General features: G+C 43.0%; 1 protein-coding gene across 3 annotated transcripts in view; it reads left to right on the top strand.

Moving 5' to 3' along the window:
• DGKQ (diacylglycerol kinase theta) overlaps positions 1–18245 on the top strand; it is a 1656676-nt gene that overhangs the window by 682970 nt on the left and 955461 nt on the right. For all 3 annotated transcript variants that reach the window (XM_069626394.1, XM_069626396.1, XM_069626395.1), the window contains exon 4: positions 469–554. In XM_069626394.1, coding sequence (XP_069482495.1) covers positions 469–554 — 86 coding nt within the window. The remainder of the gene's footprint in view (positions 1–468; positions 555–18245) is intronic.

Here is an 18245-nt window from a genome sequence, read left to right as displayed (position 1 = left end):
TGGCCTGTGACTCAAATGTAAAAGAGTGCCAGCATTGTGTACTTGCACATCGTGTACATGTATTTGCTTTTGTGTTTTCAATCTTGACTGTATAGGTCTTAATCCTCGAATGGCCGTATCTGATTATGGTTATGTGGAATTTGTGCTTGAATAAACATTATAAAATGTACCAGGAGTTTGTTTCATGGTTTGCATTATGTGCAAACTGAATTGCAACATTCGGTTGGACAGGAGTACAACTGAACAAATTTGTAAAATAAGTGTCTTTTCTATTTGTCATTGCAATCATTTCCAACTGCAGAACATACCTGGCTACATATACGTCGTGTTGCACAGTATATGGTGTGTTTAGCTGGATTAAGGATTGCCTGTCTGTGGTTCACCTTGTTTGAGATCACTGTAAATAAATCTAACATTGAACAGGTTTTCCCATCGCCTTATATTATTTTCTTCTCTCTTTTCATCCAGTGTGTGACCTACAAGTGCACACGGACTGTGCTCCCTTTGCCTGTAGTGATTGCCGCCAGTGCCACCACGATGGACATCAAGATCAGGTTAGTTTTCATTGGAAGCTATGATGCTCGTTTTATGGGTAAAAGTTACTGTGCTTCTCTAGTCTTTCTATCAGAAGTGGTGCAAAGCCAATGAACCCCTACCTTCATGGACAACACAGGGGACTTACCTCTCGTGTCTTTCTGCAGAGAGAGAACTTTTCCTCCATACTCTATGGACCCCCAAACATTTTGCATTTGTTTCTATATCCTAACCTAACCATTTAAAGTTGAGCACAGCCTTCTGCTGCACTCCGCTGGGCTTTAGCTCATTGTTATTGGGAAACTGAAACACCCTTCAGGCTGTCTTACTGAGAAATTTTGTTTCTCTTAGACTTTTGATTTTGTTGCCACTTGTTGGTAACATTTTATCATTGTGTGCCTTCCAGTACTGCACAATGGGGCTAATGTGTTTCATGGCCCTAGACACACTCTAAGGAATTCTTGGTGCTTGTACAAGTTACCTTGGAACAGACTGGTGGCAGCAGTAGCTTTTTCTTTCATTTGTATGACATTTTACAGAGCCATCCCGCATTTACCACATCTGGCTCTTAACTGTGGCTAGTATCTAACATGGCAGTGCCACGTGGCCTTTTGTCTATTCCTTTGGCCATTTTGGCCCTTGGCCTTTTCCCCTGCTCTTGCTGGGCCAGGAGTTCCTTATTTGGCAATGCAGTTGCCTGCAAAAGCTGCTTCTTTCATGGGTCCTTGAGGGTCAAGTGTATGCACCCAGGAAGTGGCCTGGGTCTGTCTGGTTCCAATCCACACCACTGGTGTCAGGTATCTGTTGTGTATGAGAGCACGAGAACCCCAGTGGTCTCTGATTGAACCACTGCTGGTGTGTGTGCCTGGAGCAGATCTTGCTTTTGATGGGCTGAGTGCGATCACTCATTTGACTGGATGAGAGGAGGGGTCCTGCATTCATTCCAGCAGATCAGCAACAGGTCAGAACTGACCTGCACAAGGAACCAAGCATCCTGAGGAGCTGAGCCGAACAACTGACGATCCGAGACACACTGAAGAGGGCTGGCACCTGAATCCTGTTGTTGTCCCGGTGGAGCCCTGTTTTGTGCTTGATCTCAGAATAACCTGTGAAGGTTATTCGAACCCTTGTAGTGGGGGGACCAGTCACTCTCGACTTCTCCTGGTAACCCTGCATGTGAGCCTGTTTGGAACGGTTGGACTCTCCAGCTGAATGCTTGTTTGCTGCGCAGTAGCATCACCGTTTCGAGTTTCGACTTGAGACTTTGGTGAATTCCAACGTATCCAACTAAGAACCCTTCTGCTGAATTTCATCATCCCAGCACCTTAAGGTCGCAAGATAGGAGGCTGTGTCGTACCGCAAGAGTTGGGTACCCTTGCGTCACTGTGCGACAGTGACGGACGCTGAAGGCGGGTTTCCCGCGTACCTTCCAGTGTTCAGAGACCTGCAGCATCGGTGTGTTCTACGTTCTTTATCTGAATCAAGAGTTACAGCTCCTGTCCTATACGGGACCTGTATTTGCACCTGCATTGCCTGTGTATCTGGAAGCTGAACCAAGGTCGGGAAATCGAACATCTGACGACCACCTCTAGACCTGTCAAGTCTGGACCAAAACCGACCTAATGGCAGTGAGTAGTAAAGTCACTTTAGGGTTCAAAATTAAATTCCGACGAGCAGGAGCTAAAACCAGCTCCTGGGTGTCAGGCATCATCCAGTAGGCAGGAGCTACCACTGGGGAACCAGGAGCGAGAACCCAGCAAACTGATACCTTCCACATGAACTTCACACTTAATTGTTGTTCATTATGTATGCTCCACTATGTTTAAATGGGTACTGGATGTGTCCTAAGTCTTCTTTATTAGCATTCTCAAATACTAATAATTAATAATTAATATCATGTGTGCATGTTTGTAAGGCACCAATTGCCTGGAGAGTCAAAAGTAGCTCCTGGTAGCTGTTGCTTCTAAGCTAAGCCGGCTCTCCTTGGCCAGAAGCAGGAGCTAAATAGCTCCCATCCCATCTCAATTTCGAACCCTGCACTTATCAGGGGCCCTTTGTTCATCCAAAAGCATTTACTCATTGAAGGTTATTTTTGGTCTTCCCTTTGACTTGGGTAGTATTCACTCCCTAAAGCCCTCCTAAAGTTGGGACCAGCTTTGTTCATCATAGCAGATCCTCATTTGATTCTTGAAATCCATTTCACCCCTTTAGAATTCGTCCCTGCTTCCCAAGAAGTACTTTGTGAACTTTACACACAACTGCATGCTTTTACGCACACATTGAACATTGAGCACAAGGCTCCATTCATCTTAGTGATGGAGTTTATTAAGTTAGGGTTGCCATCTCTGAAGACTGTTGGTGCTATACAAGCTATTCACCCTTTTTCCTTTGCAGGTATTAGTGGATTATTAACTTTCTTGCACTGACTCCAGTGAGTGTATATATATTACATAAAGTGTTTCTTGTGTGGTGTTTTACCATTGCATTTCTATATTCATTTGTGTTGTTATTGGGCCTTTAATAAATAGTTTGTTTTGTATACTCCTGGCTGTAACCAGAATTTGCACTAGCCACCTGGACACCCTCTGATCTCGGGCCCAGGTCCCCCGCCAGCGTCACACACCTGCACTGCCCACCTGGCAACCCCCGCACTTGGGGACTGTTTCTGTATCCCTACAGTCCCACCCCTTACCAGCCCTTGACACCTGATGTCTGCACTTACCCTTGCACTTGCCACTAGCTGGCCATTAATTACTTATTGTTATCTTCCCATGTACTGCACTGTCCCTGCCCCACTCCCACGCACTTGCACGATCTGAATGACACTTGGTCTAGTAAGATCATTGTCTGTCCCCCCTTTTGTTCCCCTCCCTTGCCTTGTCGCGCTTTGAAACACTTGTGTATAGGCGCATTATAAATGCCATATCATATCATATCATCCTACTGTCTATTTGTAATTCTTGATGTTTCACTGTGTCTGCTCATTGGAGACCCCTTATCACCCCGACTCCTCCTGAGATTTAGCCTTGACTGCTCTCCAAGCTAGCATGAATTGGTCTGGCTATCTTCAAAGAAGTGTTCTCCTGTTCATCTAACAAGGGTGGCCTTCTAAACATCTGTCCACCAGGCTAGAGTTTAGAAATCCATTGTACTTGAGACCATGTTTTCTTTGGGGTGGTTTTGCTGGTGTTGTGGTGGTTTCCTGACCTTTGCAGGACTTGTATTTTTGTTTGTTTTTCTCCTTGGTCAGGTCTTTGTGCGAATGCTGCATGAGTATAGAGTGGCTGCACCCCATCCCATGCCTGGGGCTCTCAGTGTTCCATCATCTTGACTCAGCCAGGGTCGTACATACTGCATAGACCCCAATATAATAATTCTTCCTGACAATACTGACATTTTTCTTTGTCCACCTTGTACTCTTTGCCAGCCAATACTGTTCATTGCGTCACTGAGTCTGTCCTGCACTCTTCTGTGTGGAGCTGCACACCAACAAATCGATGTACTGTATGATAGTACTGTATGTTTGTACGTTTCCTAAATCCATCTGCAGCACTTTGTTGTAAACACTGCGGGACTCACAGTACCCCTGTGGGAGTCTTGTGTGTTGGAGCTGGATTCTACGGTAAGTAAATGCTGAGAATCTTCATGCAATGGAATGGAAAAGAAAGCGTTTTTTAGATCAATCACTGTAAAATGTATGGCGGTGGGTGGTATGTCACACAAAATCATAGCCGGTTTAGGCACAACTTTGAACTCCACCTCCACAGTAATGTTTAAGGGGCATAACCCTTGTATGAATCTCCAAGACACCCTTTTGCTTTTTGCACTGGGTACACCACCGTGCTGCATGGGGATTTAGATGGTATAATGATACCTTGTCGCATCAAGGCAGCAGTAATGCCTTTGTCTGCCTCTTTTAACTTGGGATACTGTTTACCGTGGGATAAAATTGCTCTCTTCTTCAATTTTATTCGTACTGCTCCATTCCCTCTTTGCAGACCTACATCATAAGGGCCGCTAGTCCATGGTACACTTTGTACTTTTGCCATATCAATGCTATCTGAGGTATTTCTCTATACTCTAGCTGTAATTGGTATGGAATACATATTTAAAAAATGACTTTATCATGAGTATTAAACAAAAAAGAAGAGGCTCGATGGACCATCCAGCCAAGTCTGGTGCTCACGTTTGTGTTCCAAGAACTGCGTGGTGTGATTATTTTCTAAATAAAGTTAATTCGAGTTCCATTTGTACCATATTTCTTCACAATTTAATGAATATTCAAAATATGTTTGATCATTGTGTTGATCAATATGCATAGTAAGCTCAACATCATCCAAGTTGATTGCCAAAAGCATATGGTTAACAGTGCCTATGCATTTCGGAGTCTAGCTCCTTCCTCAGGGCAAAAACCATAACGTAATATGCTTTATCTAATGAACCACAAAAAATTAACCATTTAAACAAATTAAGTCCATCATATCATATACATGGAATGTTCACAATATATCACAAAGGGTGTAATCAAAGAAAGTATACATTACAGATACATACTGCATCCCGCGTGCACACAGGACGTAGTAAAACAGGAGTGCAAATCATGAAAATAAAAAAAGAGAAAAATGCAAATGAGGGAAAAGAATTTGTGTATAAAACTTCTTAAATAATCTTACAATGATGCCCCAACGGGATTGAAAAGAGCAAGTGTACCTGAAGTTCAACTTGGATATACCATGTATTTCTCATCCCAATCGAGTGTGTGGAGTAAAAACTGTCTCCCTCGAATGCTGCGCAGAAAAGTAAATAAAAATGGGATATGTGTGTAACTAAATATAAGTAATCCATAATTAAAGTGAATCTTTTCGAATAACGTTACATATAACCACACGTACTGTAGTAGTTACCTGATTACTCGAATGTGTGTCGGAGCACAAGAAGTACGTGTGTCCAAGGAGGTGAATGGCGTTCACTTCCTTGTTTTATTAGTTGCCATGGTTTCCTCGGCAGGGCGCTGCACAACGTCAATCAGCGTGTTGACGTGGCAGTGCCTCGCGTCCCGTATCTCCAAGGGAATCGGAGTACGGGAATGAGGAATAACTATTCAAATGAGCATTTAGTAATAGCAGTGTTGAAAACACCCGCTCGTATAGATCAAATGCGCATAGTTATGCGAGCTGGAACCACCATTATGATGATTAAGTATGTTAGATCGTATCTCTACATACAAGGCAGGGATATCAATGACTGGTATGGCAATTTTCTTGATATAAAGTATTCGTGCCTGTTCACTAAATAATGGGCAGTAGACCTTTCTCTGGTATTTGCAAATGTAGCTCTAATCGGCTAACTTAAGCAGGTTTTAAATCCCTTCACTGAGTCCCAAACTAAGAATAGAAGGGATTAGTGTTTCCAAAGTTGAACAAAACATTCGGTTTGATCGTGGTTAAATCAATACATCATGCTTAAATAAATGGAACGTCATTTTTCAAAACTAATATACACTAAGAGATAAACTGGGACCAAAAGGACAAAATTAAACAACAAAAACTCCAATACATTAAAGTAAATAACATGTCCACAATGTGCATCTGTATGTAGGTGATCATGTATTATCTGTACCCTACAGATAACAGGACCAATTGATCTCTTCATTAAGCCCTCTGGGGGCAAGTGTCTCAAGTTTTTCTATCCAGAAGCATTCTCTCCTATCAAGTCTTTGTTGGAGGTTCTCATGAGGTTCGTATCGATGTATGACCTCCAGTATTTGGAACCGTATCTGTGCCAAGTTGTGCCCTTTCTCTGTCCAATGTTTGGCCACTGAAGAAGTCATATTCCGGTTGCGGATACATGACCGGTGTTCATTCCACCGCAATTTCGCCTTTCTCTTCGATTGTCCTACATAGTACAACCCGCATGGACATTTAATGGCGTAAATGATATTAGCTGTTTCGCATGTCGCAAAGTCTTTAATTGGCAATTTCTCACCGGTGTGTGGGTGGTTTATAATTTGTCCTTTCAATATGTATCCACAGATGCTGCACTGCAGACATGGAAACGTCCTTTTACGTTTTGTCTCAAATCTTTTCTGAGGCGGACGTGTCTTTACCAAATGGTCTTTAAAATTCCTACTGCGTTGATATGCAAAAGTAGGTAAATCCTTGAACAAATGTTCTACTTTCTGGTCACATGATAAAATTTGCCAATGCTTCTTAATGATAGATTTGATGCGATTACTTTGTGTAGAATATTTTGTCACAAAAACCAAAGGTGGTTCAGATTTAGTTCTTCTAGACGGTGTTAATAAATCCTCCCTATTAATTGTCTCGAGTCTGGTTTTTGCATTCGTAATTTCACATTCTTTGTAGCCTCTCTTGATAAATTTCTCACCCATTTTGTGTAGTTCGATGGTATAATCAGTAGGATCACTGATAATACGTTTAACACGTAGCATCTGGCTGTATGGGAGATTACGTATAAGGCTTGGCTGATGAAAGCTCAATCTATGAAGCAAATAGTTGCGATCGGTGGGTTTGGTATATATGTTCGTCCTGTATCCTTCTCCTGTAGTCTTGATTTCCACATCAAGAAAATGGATGTTTTCTTTTGAATACTCATGTGTAAACTGTATTCTGGCATCGATGGTGTTGAGATCTCTAAAGAATGTTAGCAAGCTTTCTTCACTATGGGTCCAAATTCCAAAAATGTCATCAATGTACCTGATCCAGATAGCTAAGTGTGATTTCCATATGGGATGGTTCAAAATATGGTCTGTCTCAAATTTGTACATGAAGGTATTCGCATATGTTGGTGCCATGGTGGCACCCATCGATGTTCCAGCAATCTGCTGATAATGTTGTTTCTGGTATTTAAAATATGAATTTTTTGGAAATAAACTCCAACAGGTTGATCAAGAATTCTTTGCTTGCTTCTAATTCGCCAGTATTTAACAGTAGCCAATCAACTGCTTGTATTCCTAAATCATGTGGAATTGATGTGTATAGATTCTTAACATCCAAGGTGAACAAAAAGTTCGTTGGGACATGGGGTATGGTTTTAAGTTGTTTCAAAAAGTGAGTGGTGTCCTTGATGTAGGTGGGGGTATTCTGAATGAGTGGCTGGAGGAAAAAGTCGATGTTGCAATACACTGTTGACACCTGCTACGATAGGTCTGCCGGGAGGTTTAAGGGGATCTTTGTGGATCTTAGGCAGAGTGTAAAAGTTAGGTACACGTGGGTTGGTATTCTGTAGAAATATATGTGTATTGTGGCTGATCCAAGAGTTTTCTTCAGCATTCTCCAAGGTCTTCTCCAGATCCTGCATGATCCTTGCGGTAGGGTCATTCTCCAATTTTTTGTAAGTATCAGTGTCTGCTAATTGTCTCAAGCATTCTTCGTTGTAGTCTGTTGTATTTTGTATAACTAGTGCTCCTCCCTTATCCGAAGCTCTGATAGTTATTGATTCATCGCCATACAGATCTTTTAGTAGTTTAAGTTCATGAGGTTTAAGGTTCTTATGCTTGGTGTTTGAAAATTTGATCTTGTCTAAGTCTTTAAGTACCCGTTTCTCAAAGATCTCCACACCGGGGCTGCTGCATGGTGGTACGAATGTACTCTTGGATTTGAATTCTTTGTATGATGAACCATCCCTTCTGTCCCCTTGATCTTCCACTTCATCAAAGAAAATTTTAAGTTTCATCTTTCTCACCAATTTAAGTACCTCCACTTTTGTATCAAATAAAGAACTATCATATGTGGGCACAAAACTTAAACCTCTTTGTAAAGTGTGTATCTCTGATTCTGTTAGAACTCTGCTAGAGAGATTGATCACTAGGTTTTCCTCTGTTGATATCTTGTCTGCGGGCCTTCTCACCCTTTTTCTTTTCCCCCGCCTTGTTCTCTTTGGCCTCTTCCTAAAAAAGAGATTCCTGAAACACCTGCTCTTGCTTCTGTTGGTCTTGAAGTTTCTGGTTGCTGTGTATCCCTTTCGGGTGGTGTTGCTGAGATTGTTTCTGATTCAGAGCTAGATGTATTGCTCGAGGTATTAGGTCGAGGTTTCCTCACAGGTGGTCCATATTTTTCCATCCAGGTGTACACCTCTTCGTTAAGGTAATCGTAAGTGTCTCTTTTGAATTTTTTGATCTTCTTCGTTTCAAGTTCTGATTTATAATCCGCAAGTTTGTTATTAATATCTGTTAGTATTTCTTCCAAATCCTCCTTTTTCAGTTTTAGTGTGGTAGTAAGTTCTTGTTGTATTTCTTTGATCTCTGCATCGATTATGTTGAGATTAGCCGTTAATTCCTGGATGGTAAGTAAAATGAAGTCCAAAGAACATCTATTCAATGTAGCTTCCCATTTTTTAACAAATTCTTTGCTTTCCTTGCATAAGGTGGGCCGCAATTGTATTCTTAGTCCTCTAGGGATCCTTTGATTCTTGTAATATCTTCCTAAAGTGATGGCGTGAAGCTTCCGATTAATTTCTTTCCTAATGAGGTACTCAAGTTGTTTGATCTTTTTTGTGGGGTCTTGTGTCGTTGTGCTCTCTTTGGTAAAACCACTGTCATTAATCAATCCTAAGATGACGTTGGCTTCTTCGGGAGAGAAACCAAGTGTTTCTGCTCTTTTCGTAGTTAATGCTTCTATATCTTCATATGACATGTTGCGAGAATTTCTTAGTTGTGATTGCTTTTATGTTTTCTGTAGCGTGCCTCCACCTTAATGGTGTCTAAGAAAAAACAGAAACTGTCAGAAGGCCAGATGAAAGGCGGGCACCACTTTATCAAAGTGTCTTTTCTTTTGGTGCAAGTAACTAAATTACGTGCGGGGCACCCAGTCTGGTAGGTCCTAACGACACCAGGACCGTAAGAGACTAAACAAAAAAGAAGAGGCTGGATGGACCATCCAGCCAAGACTGGTGCTCACGTTTGTGTTCCAAGAACTGCGTGGTGTGATTATTTTCTAAATAAAGTTAATTCGAGTATTGTCATCCTCAAATAGCTCATCATCAGTCATGTCACTCAACCGCTGTGTTGAGTATAGTGCAATGCCTGTGCGCCAGCTAACACCGTCCTCGTCTGTCCCATGTAACACTGCTCTGTCCTCTCACACTACTGCTGTTTCTAAATCTATCGTTATGATCTCTCCCTCTGCCACATCTGTGGGTACGTCTTCTCTGAACAAAACCTCTGTAGGTAATCGTAGCAACTTGTCTTGTATTCGTGGAAGCCATCCCAACAACACTTGTACCCTGTAAAGGAATCATTCTGAAAATTCCCGTAGGAACTATTTTGTATTTGCATAACACATGCCTGGTGTGTGAAACCTGAGGAAATCGTCACATTTTCTTCCTCGGCTCAGGTGGCCAGGGCACAACCATCGCCTTTGATCCAGACCTCGGGGTAGACAAGTGTGGGAAGATCACCTGAGTAGGGGATCCTTGGGGAGTAGAAAGAGGATGCCCAAGGGTGAGACGCAGTATTCTCTTCCTCTTTCCCGATATCCATCATCCTACTCTCCCTCAGCATTTGTAGAACACCATCCTCCTCTTCCTGACAATATGCCAGACTTACTTGTTATTCCTATTGGACACTACAATTCCCCAAATCCCTATTTCTCACTTGCTTGTCTAAGTAATGAGACGAAAGAGAACAAAGATTTCCCATAGGAATAACAAGATCATGGTTTAATATGGGACTCCAACATATTGTCACACTAATGAGGCCAGGCAGAGTCAGTCAAGGCTGCGCAATTGCTCACACCTGACTTGAAATAACACTCCCTCTCAGTATAAAAGGTGGAACACACAGAGTCACACTGAGCAAGGCTGGGTACCAGAGAGAATGTTTCTTCCACGACCAAGGCAAACTAGGCAACACGAAGGGAGAGGCGAAGGGGCCGTTCGAGAAAGCAGAAACTCGAGAGAAGGCCAGATGGGAGTTCCCTGTGATTGCAAAGCTGTAAGAGTTCAACGGAGAAAGCGGTGTGAAAGAGCTGCAGTTGGAAGCCCAAGGTTGCCTTGTTCCCTTCCCGAATAATGGTTGAGTTGGGGAGGAAAGGAATGCTGTGCAAGGAGCCTTGAACACTAAATGCAAGGCACAAACCAGAAGCGAGAAAGACATCATCCAGTGCGTTAATGAACTGAACAAATGTCTGATTGATGTCAGAACAAGTGAAATTGCAACCGCAAGTGAAACTGTATCATTGGGAAAAATTGCGCACATTCCGACAAGTGGAATGCATGTTTGAAGTCTATCGTGTTCATTACAAAGTAACAGAGTGGTCCTGCGATAGGAGGTCATACAATCGAAAGATTCTGTAAAATTCCTTTGAAGTGTGTGTTGAAGGAAAACAAAGTAAGAAAGTAACAGTCTTGAATAAAAGCTCATGAAGAATGATAAGAGTGCAAAAGAGTGGAAAAAAGGGAAACTACAAATGCCAGGAGCAGGAGAAATACAAATACCAAGAAACATTGATGTGAGATTGTGGAAGCTGCGAAAAAAGGCTTGATAAGATATTTCAGGCGATAGGCTCGAGTCTGGCCCAGGGAAGCCTATGAAAGAAACTGTGATTGACAAGTGGTCATGCAGGGGTCTGGTCAAACCCTCTGCAGTTTCGAAAAGGTGATTGAGATGTGTTTTCTTGGTGGATTGAAAACTTGGGAAAGGGAACCCCTAGGAAAAGTATAGAGGATCGAGCCCGACTGAAGGAAGCATATAAGAAATATTTGTGAATTGTGAACTAAGGCAGGCTCGAACCCAAACGGAGGAAAGACTGTGTTTGAAGTGTGTTTGAACTGTGCTCCAGAAAAGCCCCGGACTCGTGTGACGAAACCTGAGGGGTCTATTGGAGGGAGATCCGAAGGATGTGTAACCAAAAGTCAGTGTGTCATCCACCTACCCTTTTTTCCTCAAATCTGATACCCTGTGCATCAAACGTGGGGAAGGGAGTGAAAGCCATTTCTGATATTTCCTTTTTTAAACACTCTTTTCATTTTTTATTAGCCCCATGCACATTTATCGTAATAGAGTGAGGGCAGGCATTAGGTTTTCTAGTTTAAATCTTATGATTTTGACTGACACAATTAGGACCGTTTTATTTGTTATTTGATGGTTGAGGCTACTCCCATCTTAGGTATAGGGCTAGATAGGAGTTTTCCAACACCATCCAAATATTCAAATAAAGGTTTTGAAAACTTGCAGCCCTTGTGTCTGTCATACTTTTGATACCATGAGTCTCTCCCACTGGTGTCGAACATGTTATTCCTTTCTCAGTAAATGAAATTATCATGCTTAATTTTACAATCAGGTCTCTTCCCAATGTGTTAACTGGTGTCTTTCGAGAATACAACAAAGGTGCAGCCATCATATCCTCTCCCACTGTTGTAGATAACTGTTCTGTAAATGAATCCTTCGTCATAGCCTTTTGCGTCCATCGTCATTTGCGGCAGTGAAAGTCCTCCTTTCCTGACATGATCTTGTCACTCCGGTGTCAACCAAAAAAGAAAACATCCTATCCTCTATTGTCACCCCCACCCGGGGTACCGTTTCATGGTTGGGAGTTACTGATAGCACTAGACACATCATGCTTCTCTGTGGTCTGTCCTATTGTGGATGAATTGTCTTCCCCATTCCTGTAAGAGGATTCCCTCCCACCACTGTTGCACAGGGATATGGTAGGTTGTTGCAATATATTCCTGTCCCACTGCCCGGATTGTTGTGTTTGCATTTGTTATGGATTCAGTGTTTGCTGCGGTTGCTGTAAGTGCTGTATCTATGGCGTATGCTGCTGGTGAGCTCCTGGTGCATCTTTTGTTGCGTCTATTGTAGGAATGGTTGCTTCATTGTATATTGAAATGTTCCCTCCTCTTGCTGTGTCTGTGTAGAATTTGAGACAGCTCGATACAGCTCTATACAGCTCTATGGCCCCATATCATGTAATGCAGTAGACAGAAAGGAGCTGGGTGTACTTTCCAGGACGGTATAGAAAAGGCTACGTGTGTGGCAATACTGGGAATCACTAGCATTTGCCAATTAATGATAGTATTATGGATGTGTAACCAGAGAATACCCAAGATCACTGGGGCTCTGTGTTCCTAACTTCACCCTTATGTTCTGTAATGCAGGCATCTACCTGTCGGACCAGGTCTAGAAGGGCACGGAAACAGGAAAGAAAGTGAGGGAACAGGTAACACATCTTTCAGGGCATCTCTAAGGCCTCAATACATTTTTTTCGCTTTCTTGCTCTGTGGCCATGCCATTTCAGCAGCTAATTGATTAAACTAGAAAACGTACTCTAAGAGCCCTTTTCTGCCTTGCCCGCAGTTCAAGAAACTCGAAGGTCATTGGCTTGAGCTTTGTAGCTAGTATCAATTACCTGAATCATGGGCTGTAAGAGGGCATCAGAATCATACTAAATTCGATCATTGGCCTGCTACAGGTCTATTTACCTGGTAGTGTCGACCTATAGTCAGAAAACCTAGGTACCCTGGTAGTGTGGACCTATAGTGAGGAAAATGAAGGTCATCATATTCCAGGAAATTCAGTGGGGATCAGAAGGAACAGTTCCATAGGGAATGACAGTAGGCGGTTCACTATAATCCTAGAGGGTTCCATAAATCAGTCCAGTAATCCATAGCAGGGTCAGCAACAGAGGAAATAATACAGAGTTTGCCAGAATACAGGATGAAAAACCAATACAATCCAGAGAGGAGCCGGGGATCAGGACCCAGAGGACCTTCAGAATCCATGAGTGCACTTTGCAACTGCCAGAGTTTATGGAGAAGCAGTGCCCTGCACTTACAATCTATTTTTACTTATACAGTATTTCCATTGATGTCAAATATTTTACATCATTTGTACTGTTACAAGCAAGATTTCCCTGCCTTTTCTTTAATCATAAACAAATCATCAATTGGTTAACAACAAATTCACCCATGCTCCATTTCAATTTTTTAAAATTGAGCTATGTATAATGCATTAGCTTGCCGATATGAATACCAAGCCCAAACTAAAATGGCTGCAATGCAATGACGCCATTGCGTCATAAATACGTGATTGCGCTGTTACGTTGAGATAAATACGGTGGCCATTTTGAAAAAAAATAGGTTATCATGCCACACGCACACTACGAATCGTACTCAAATCTTCATTGAATTTAAGGTAAGCAAACGAAATTGTGTATTAAATTCCCTTTCTGACATGACGAAAAACAATATTAGAATGGCAGCCCACTTAGTGTGTACTTTGGCTGTCTTGCAGGTACGCACCTTTTGTACTTGAAAATACCATTTGCATATAAGTAAGGTATTGTACCAAGATCAGCAGAGCATTATGAGCACATCAAGTGTACCAACAAGCATTGTGTGAAAGTAGGTTTACAAAAAGAAATGTTTTAAAACAATTCCCCTTTTTTCTTTTCTTCTTATTAAGAAGGCAAGTGACTTCTAGCTATTAACAAACCTGTAAATCGCAATTGTTTTTTTATTGTTTACAGTTCACTTTTCATATGTGTACAAACAACCTTCAAACAAAACCTCCTGAAGAACCGTTGTAACCAACAACGGGGAAACACGTGTCGAGGTCTTTGAGGTCTTTTGTGAGATTATTTGAGATTATTTGAGATTCACTTGAGAAATTCAATTTAGCTTCGAAAAATCCAACTATTGCATCAGACTCAATCAATTTCAGAAATACAATCCTCAAATTCGGATCCAAAGGATAGCAATAAACGTGTAACCAGTGAAGGACTATTACCTATTGCTAACCAACACCCTTATGATTAAATAAGGGAACAAAAAAGGAAACTTTTTCTTTGGGAATAAACAAGCAAAAGAATATAAATAGACAAACTCTAATAACAAAGCCAAAATCAATTTGTGAACAACTGGAAAATGTAACTTATGTCAACAAACCTCTATGAAGAAATAGAGCGCAAGTAAATATTAAACCACAAAGTAAATCAATAAACTATCTACTGGTGCAACATACTTGAGCCCCACGTTTCATTTATTCCACAATCTGTTTTTACTTCTGCAGTAGCAGGAGCATTGCAGCATGCCTCCCGTTGGTGCTCATAGTGTGGTGATGCCTGCAGCGCAGGTGTCTGAGTAGCGGAGTCTTGTCCTGGCAGTGATCTGTGAGGCAGCATGGCAGTCAACGGCTATGACCTGCGTTGAGGCATGATGAACGTGATATGGGCGCGTTGACACTTCTGACTCCCGAATAGTGCTTGCCTGGTCTACTGCTGAATTCTCCAGTTCGTGGGATCCTCTTAACTCTGCCAATGACCACAATGTCCCCTCTAATGCAGCAGGGCTATTCTGAAGTGCATCCAGCTCACTACATTTGCGTGCATTCCCTCCACTGTCTCCTGGCATGTGTTGATGGCAGCATGTGGTTTGCAGAGACCTGTGACCTAATTGTTTCTCTTCTTAGTTTGCATGTTTTAGGTTTTGGACCAAGGAAGGGTTCTCAAGGTATTATAGTATACATGAGACACGAGGACTAAGAATGAGGTAGTGTCCGGATTAGTCAGGCGAGTACAAAGGCAGCGAATATGGCAAGGGAAATGTGCACTAAATCACACAGTGAATAGCTTCGAATTAAACTACGTGCACACAGGAACAACGACTCATGTATGCTAGAACCCAGGAGTGCAAATAGAGTGTGACAACAAAACCAATATATGAAAAGGGATGTGGGGTAAGCACCTGACCGCGAGGAAAGTCGGCAAGCGCCTTACCCCCAATTGCTGTTACAGGTACTGACAGCGCTAAACCCACGTGGTGGGCAAGCAATGACAGGATCTGTGAACTAACACTCTTGATGGTATTAAATAAGGGAACTAAAGAACTGTACTCACGAGGACGAGATAAACCTCTTGAATGTCAGCTAGCCCACGAATCCTGTTGATGAAACTGGGACCCAGAAAGGCTAGAACAGCAATGGGAAGAAAACTAAATACCTAAGTTGGAATAGTGATTACAAATTAGTGAGGAAAACATAAGCATTCACACAGGAGCTAGCTACAACCGCACACCACACCTAATAATCAAATGGGAAATAAATGCAGAAGTGCAATGGAAAACATGGAATGGATCCCAATAGAAAGTAAGGATCAGGAGCAGGGAAAAACGAAATAACCAATGCAAACTTCTCCCTACCCCTCCAAGGAAAAGACAGGAAGCTAATCTAAGAGGAAGGCTAAGGCATACGGGTTTACAGCAGCAAAGGACAGAGTCAAAGAAATATAGAACACAGACAAACTGGGCTGCATCTAAAAGGGGAAAGCACTGAGAAATGCTGCCTGCAAACAGAGGAAGACAAAAAGGGAATCAAGGGAGCAGAAATCAATTAGCGCATGAATCCGAGATTCAGGGCGGAGGAACAAGAAAACAGGAACTAGGAAATAGGTACAAAGCAAGGAACAAGGAACAAGGGACTAGTCACAACAGGAACACTGCAAACGATGACCAGCGCTGGACTGAAGTAAGACTGAGGCTTTTAAAGCTGCTTAACGAGCACACGCCTCAGGTGTGCTGATTGCTGCACTTGCAGCCACAGCTGTTACCTATCCTCCACCCAACCTTGTCCTGCAAGGGTGGAGGTGGAGCAGTGGGCCAGGCATTCTGGGAAGCATAGTCATTTGGTTAAAGAAGCATGCTGGCTGCCAAAAACCTGGAATGGATCCGGAAGGGAAGTAGCTTGGAAAATAGGGATTTAGCGCTCCCAATTCATCACAGCACTGTAGCATAAGGTTCGGAGGAAAGGTCCAGTAGGGAATAAACCCCAAATCATGCCCCCAAGTGGTGGGAACGGGAGCGAAGGGAGCGAGTCGTGACAGTATACCCCCTCCTACGGCCGTCTTCGGGTGCCCGCCACCCGCACGAGACATCTTCTTTCCATGATGGGAGTGCTTTTTTTTTTGGAGGTGGCACTGATGGAAATGGTGGCCTGTGGGCAAAGGCAGATGGACTTCCATGATAGGAGTGCTTTGTCTTTGGAGGTGGTACTGATGGAAACGGTGGCTTCTGGTGAGGAAGAGACTCATGGTTCGAAGAAAGGCATGAAGGACTTGCAGGACCTGAAGCAGAGTTGGAAGGTCCAGGAAGCTCAGTCACTGGGAGTGGACCCTTATAAGTCTTTGAGGAGGGAGGCAGGCTGGTGCAACATGCCTTAGACAATGGTAGAAGCCCTGTTAGCCTTTCTGCCGAGAGTGGACATGCGGGAGGTGAGGAAATTGCTGGCTTCAGGAAAGGTTTATGTTCAGCCATTAGAGAAGGTAGCGGCTGAGGTAGAGGTTCAGATTTTCTTCTGTCATCCATCTGGGAAAAGGCTTGTGGTTGAAAGTGACTAAGGTTTGACTGCACATGTTCTACGCCTTGGAGGCCTGAAAGTCCAATGGGTTGTACAAGGCTGGTACTCCTGGTGACAGTCGTGTAACCACCTTGTTGCACGTGGGATACAACAGCAGGGACGTTTGGCATACTGATAGGAGTGATAGACGCAGTACTTGGTATTTCAGGCACACTCGCAGAAGGAGCAATAACAGACACATTTTGAACTGCAGCAGTCATTCCCTTCCTTTGGCTACTAGCACCCAACTGGTGCTTCTTGGCGGAATTCTGTTGCACAAGTCCTGTAGGTAATACGCCGGTCTGCACCACCCCCTGTGCACACCCAGGTGAGTGGTTCTGACTCACCACTTGGTCCAGCTTGATGACTCTGAAGCGGGAGCTGGCAAAAGTCTCAAACTCTGATGCTGCATTTTTAGGAGGCTCTGATGCTAAAGTGAAGCAGTTGGGAGAATCGTCTTGTGGAAAAGGCAGGCATTCTGGTGCTCCTCCTGAAGCAAAAGAAAGGCAAGCTAGACGTTCATCGACAGTAAATGGTTGGGATTCAGGAGGAATCGCTGGAGCAGAAGAAAATACAGCAGGATCTGATGGTGTAGACAGGTATACCTCTGATATTGGCAGCGAGGCTAAGCAGGATACAGGCGTCTCATGAACTGAAGGCAAATACTCAGTATACTCCGGGACTGAAGACATGCACTTTTGATGGACTACCGGAGGCTCTAAAGCTGAAGGATGATTTGCAGGATGAGTCACTGTAGCTGAAGACAGGCAGGCCAGGGGAAACCTTGAGGCTGAAGGCATGCAAGCTGAAGCAATCTCGGTTGCTGGATACAAACATGTCCAGGTCTTTGGGACTGGCTCTTGAGTAAATGGCAGACATGGCAGCGGTTCATTGGTTGAAGACACGTGTGCCAAAGATGACTGCAGGGCTGTGGATTGGATCATAGAAGAGTCAATGGTTGTAGGAGGACAGACAGAAGTCTCAGAAGTTGACAGACACATTGGTGGCTCAGGAATGGAGGGCACCTTTAGGGCAGTAGACTCCTTGGCACCAGTAACCAAAGACTGAGCTGTACCCTTGCAGTCCCTTTCTTTAGTGGGTGACACAGAGTCTCTTTCTTTGTAGAAGTCAAAATCAACCAGTGGAATCACCATAGTAAAGTCTCTGTTAATCAGGATTTCGTCAATTGTCCATTCCTCTGTTTTAGCTTCTGAAAGAGGCAGATTAAAAATCAACAGTTCAGGAATCGCCTGCCGGTTTTTTGGTTCTGTATACTGTGGAATGAGTCCATCAGAACATGAAATCTGTACTGTCTCTGACTGTTCGTATTGATCAGAATTGGCAGAAGGAAGAGTGAACCCAG

Source organism: Ambystoma mexicanum, chromosome 6p (genome assembly GCF_040938575.1).
Source record: "Ambystoma mexicanum isolate Mex_15411 chromosome 6p, UKY_AmexF1_1, whole genome shotgun sequence".
NCBI classification, from domain to species: Eukaryota; Metazoa; Chordata; class Amphibia; order Caudata; family Ambystomatidae; genus Ambystoma; species Ambystoma mexicanum.
Note: the sequence above shows the minus strand (reverse complement) of the source record. Positions and strands in the feature narration are given on the sequence as shown.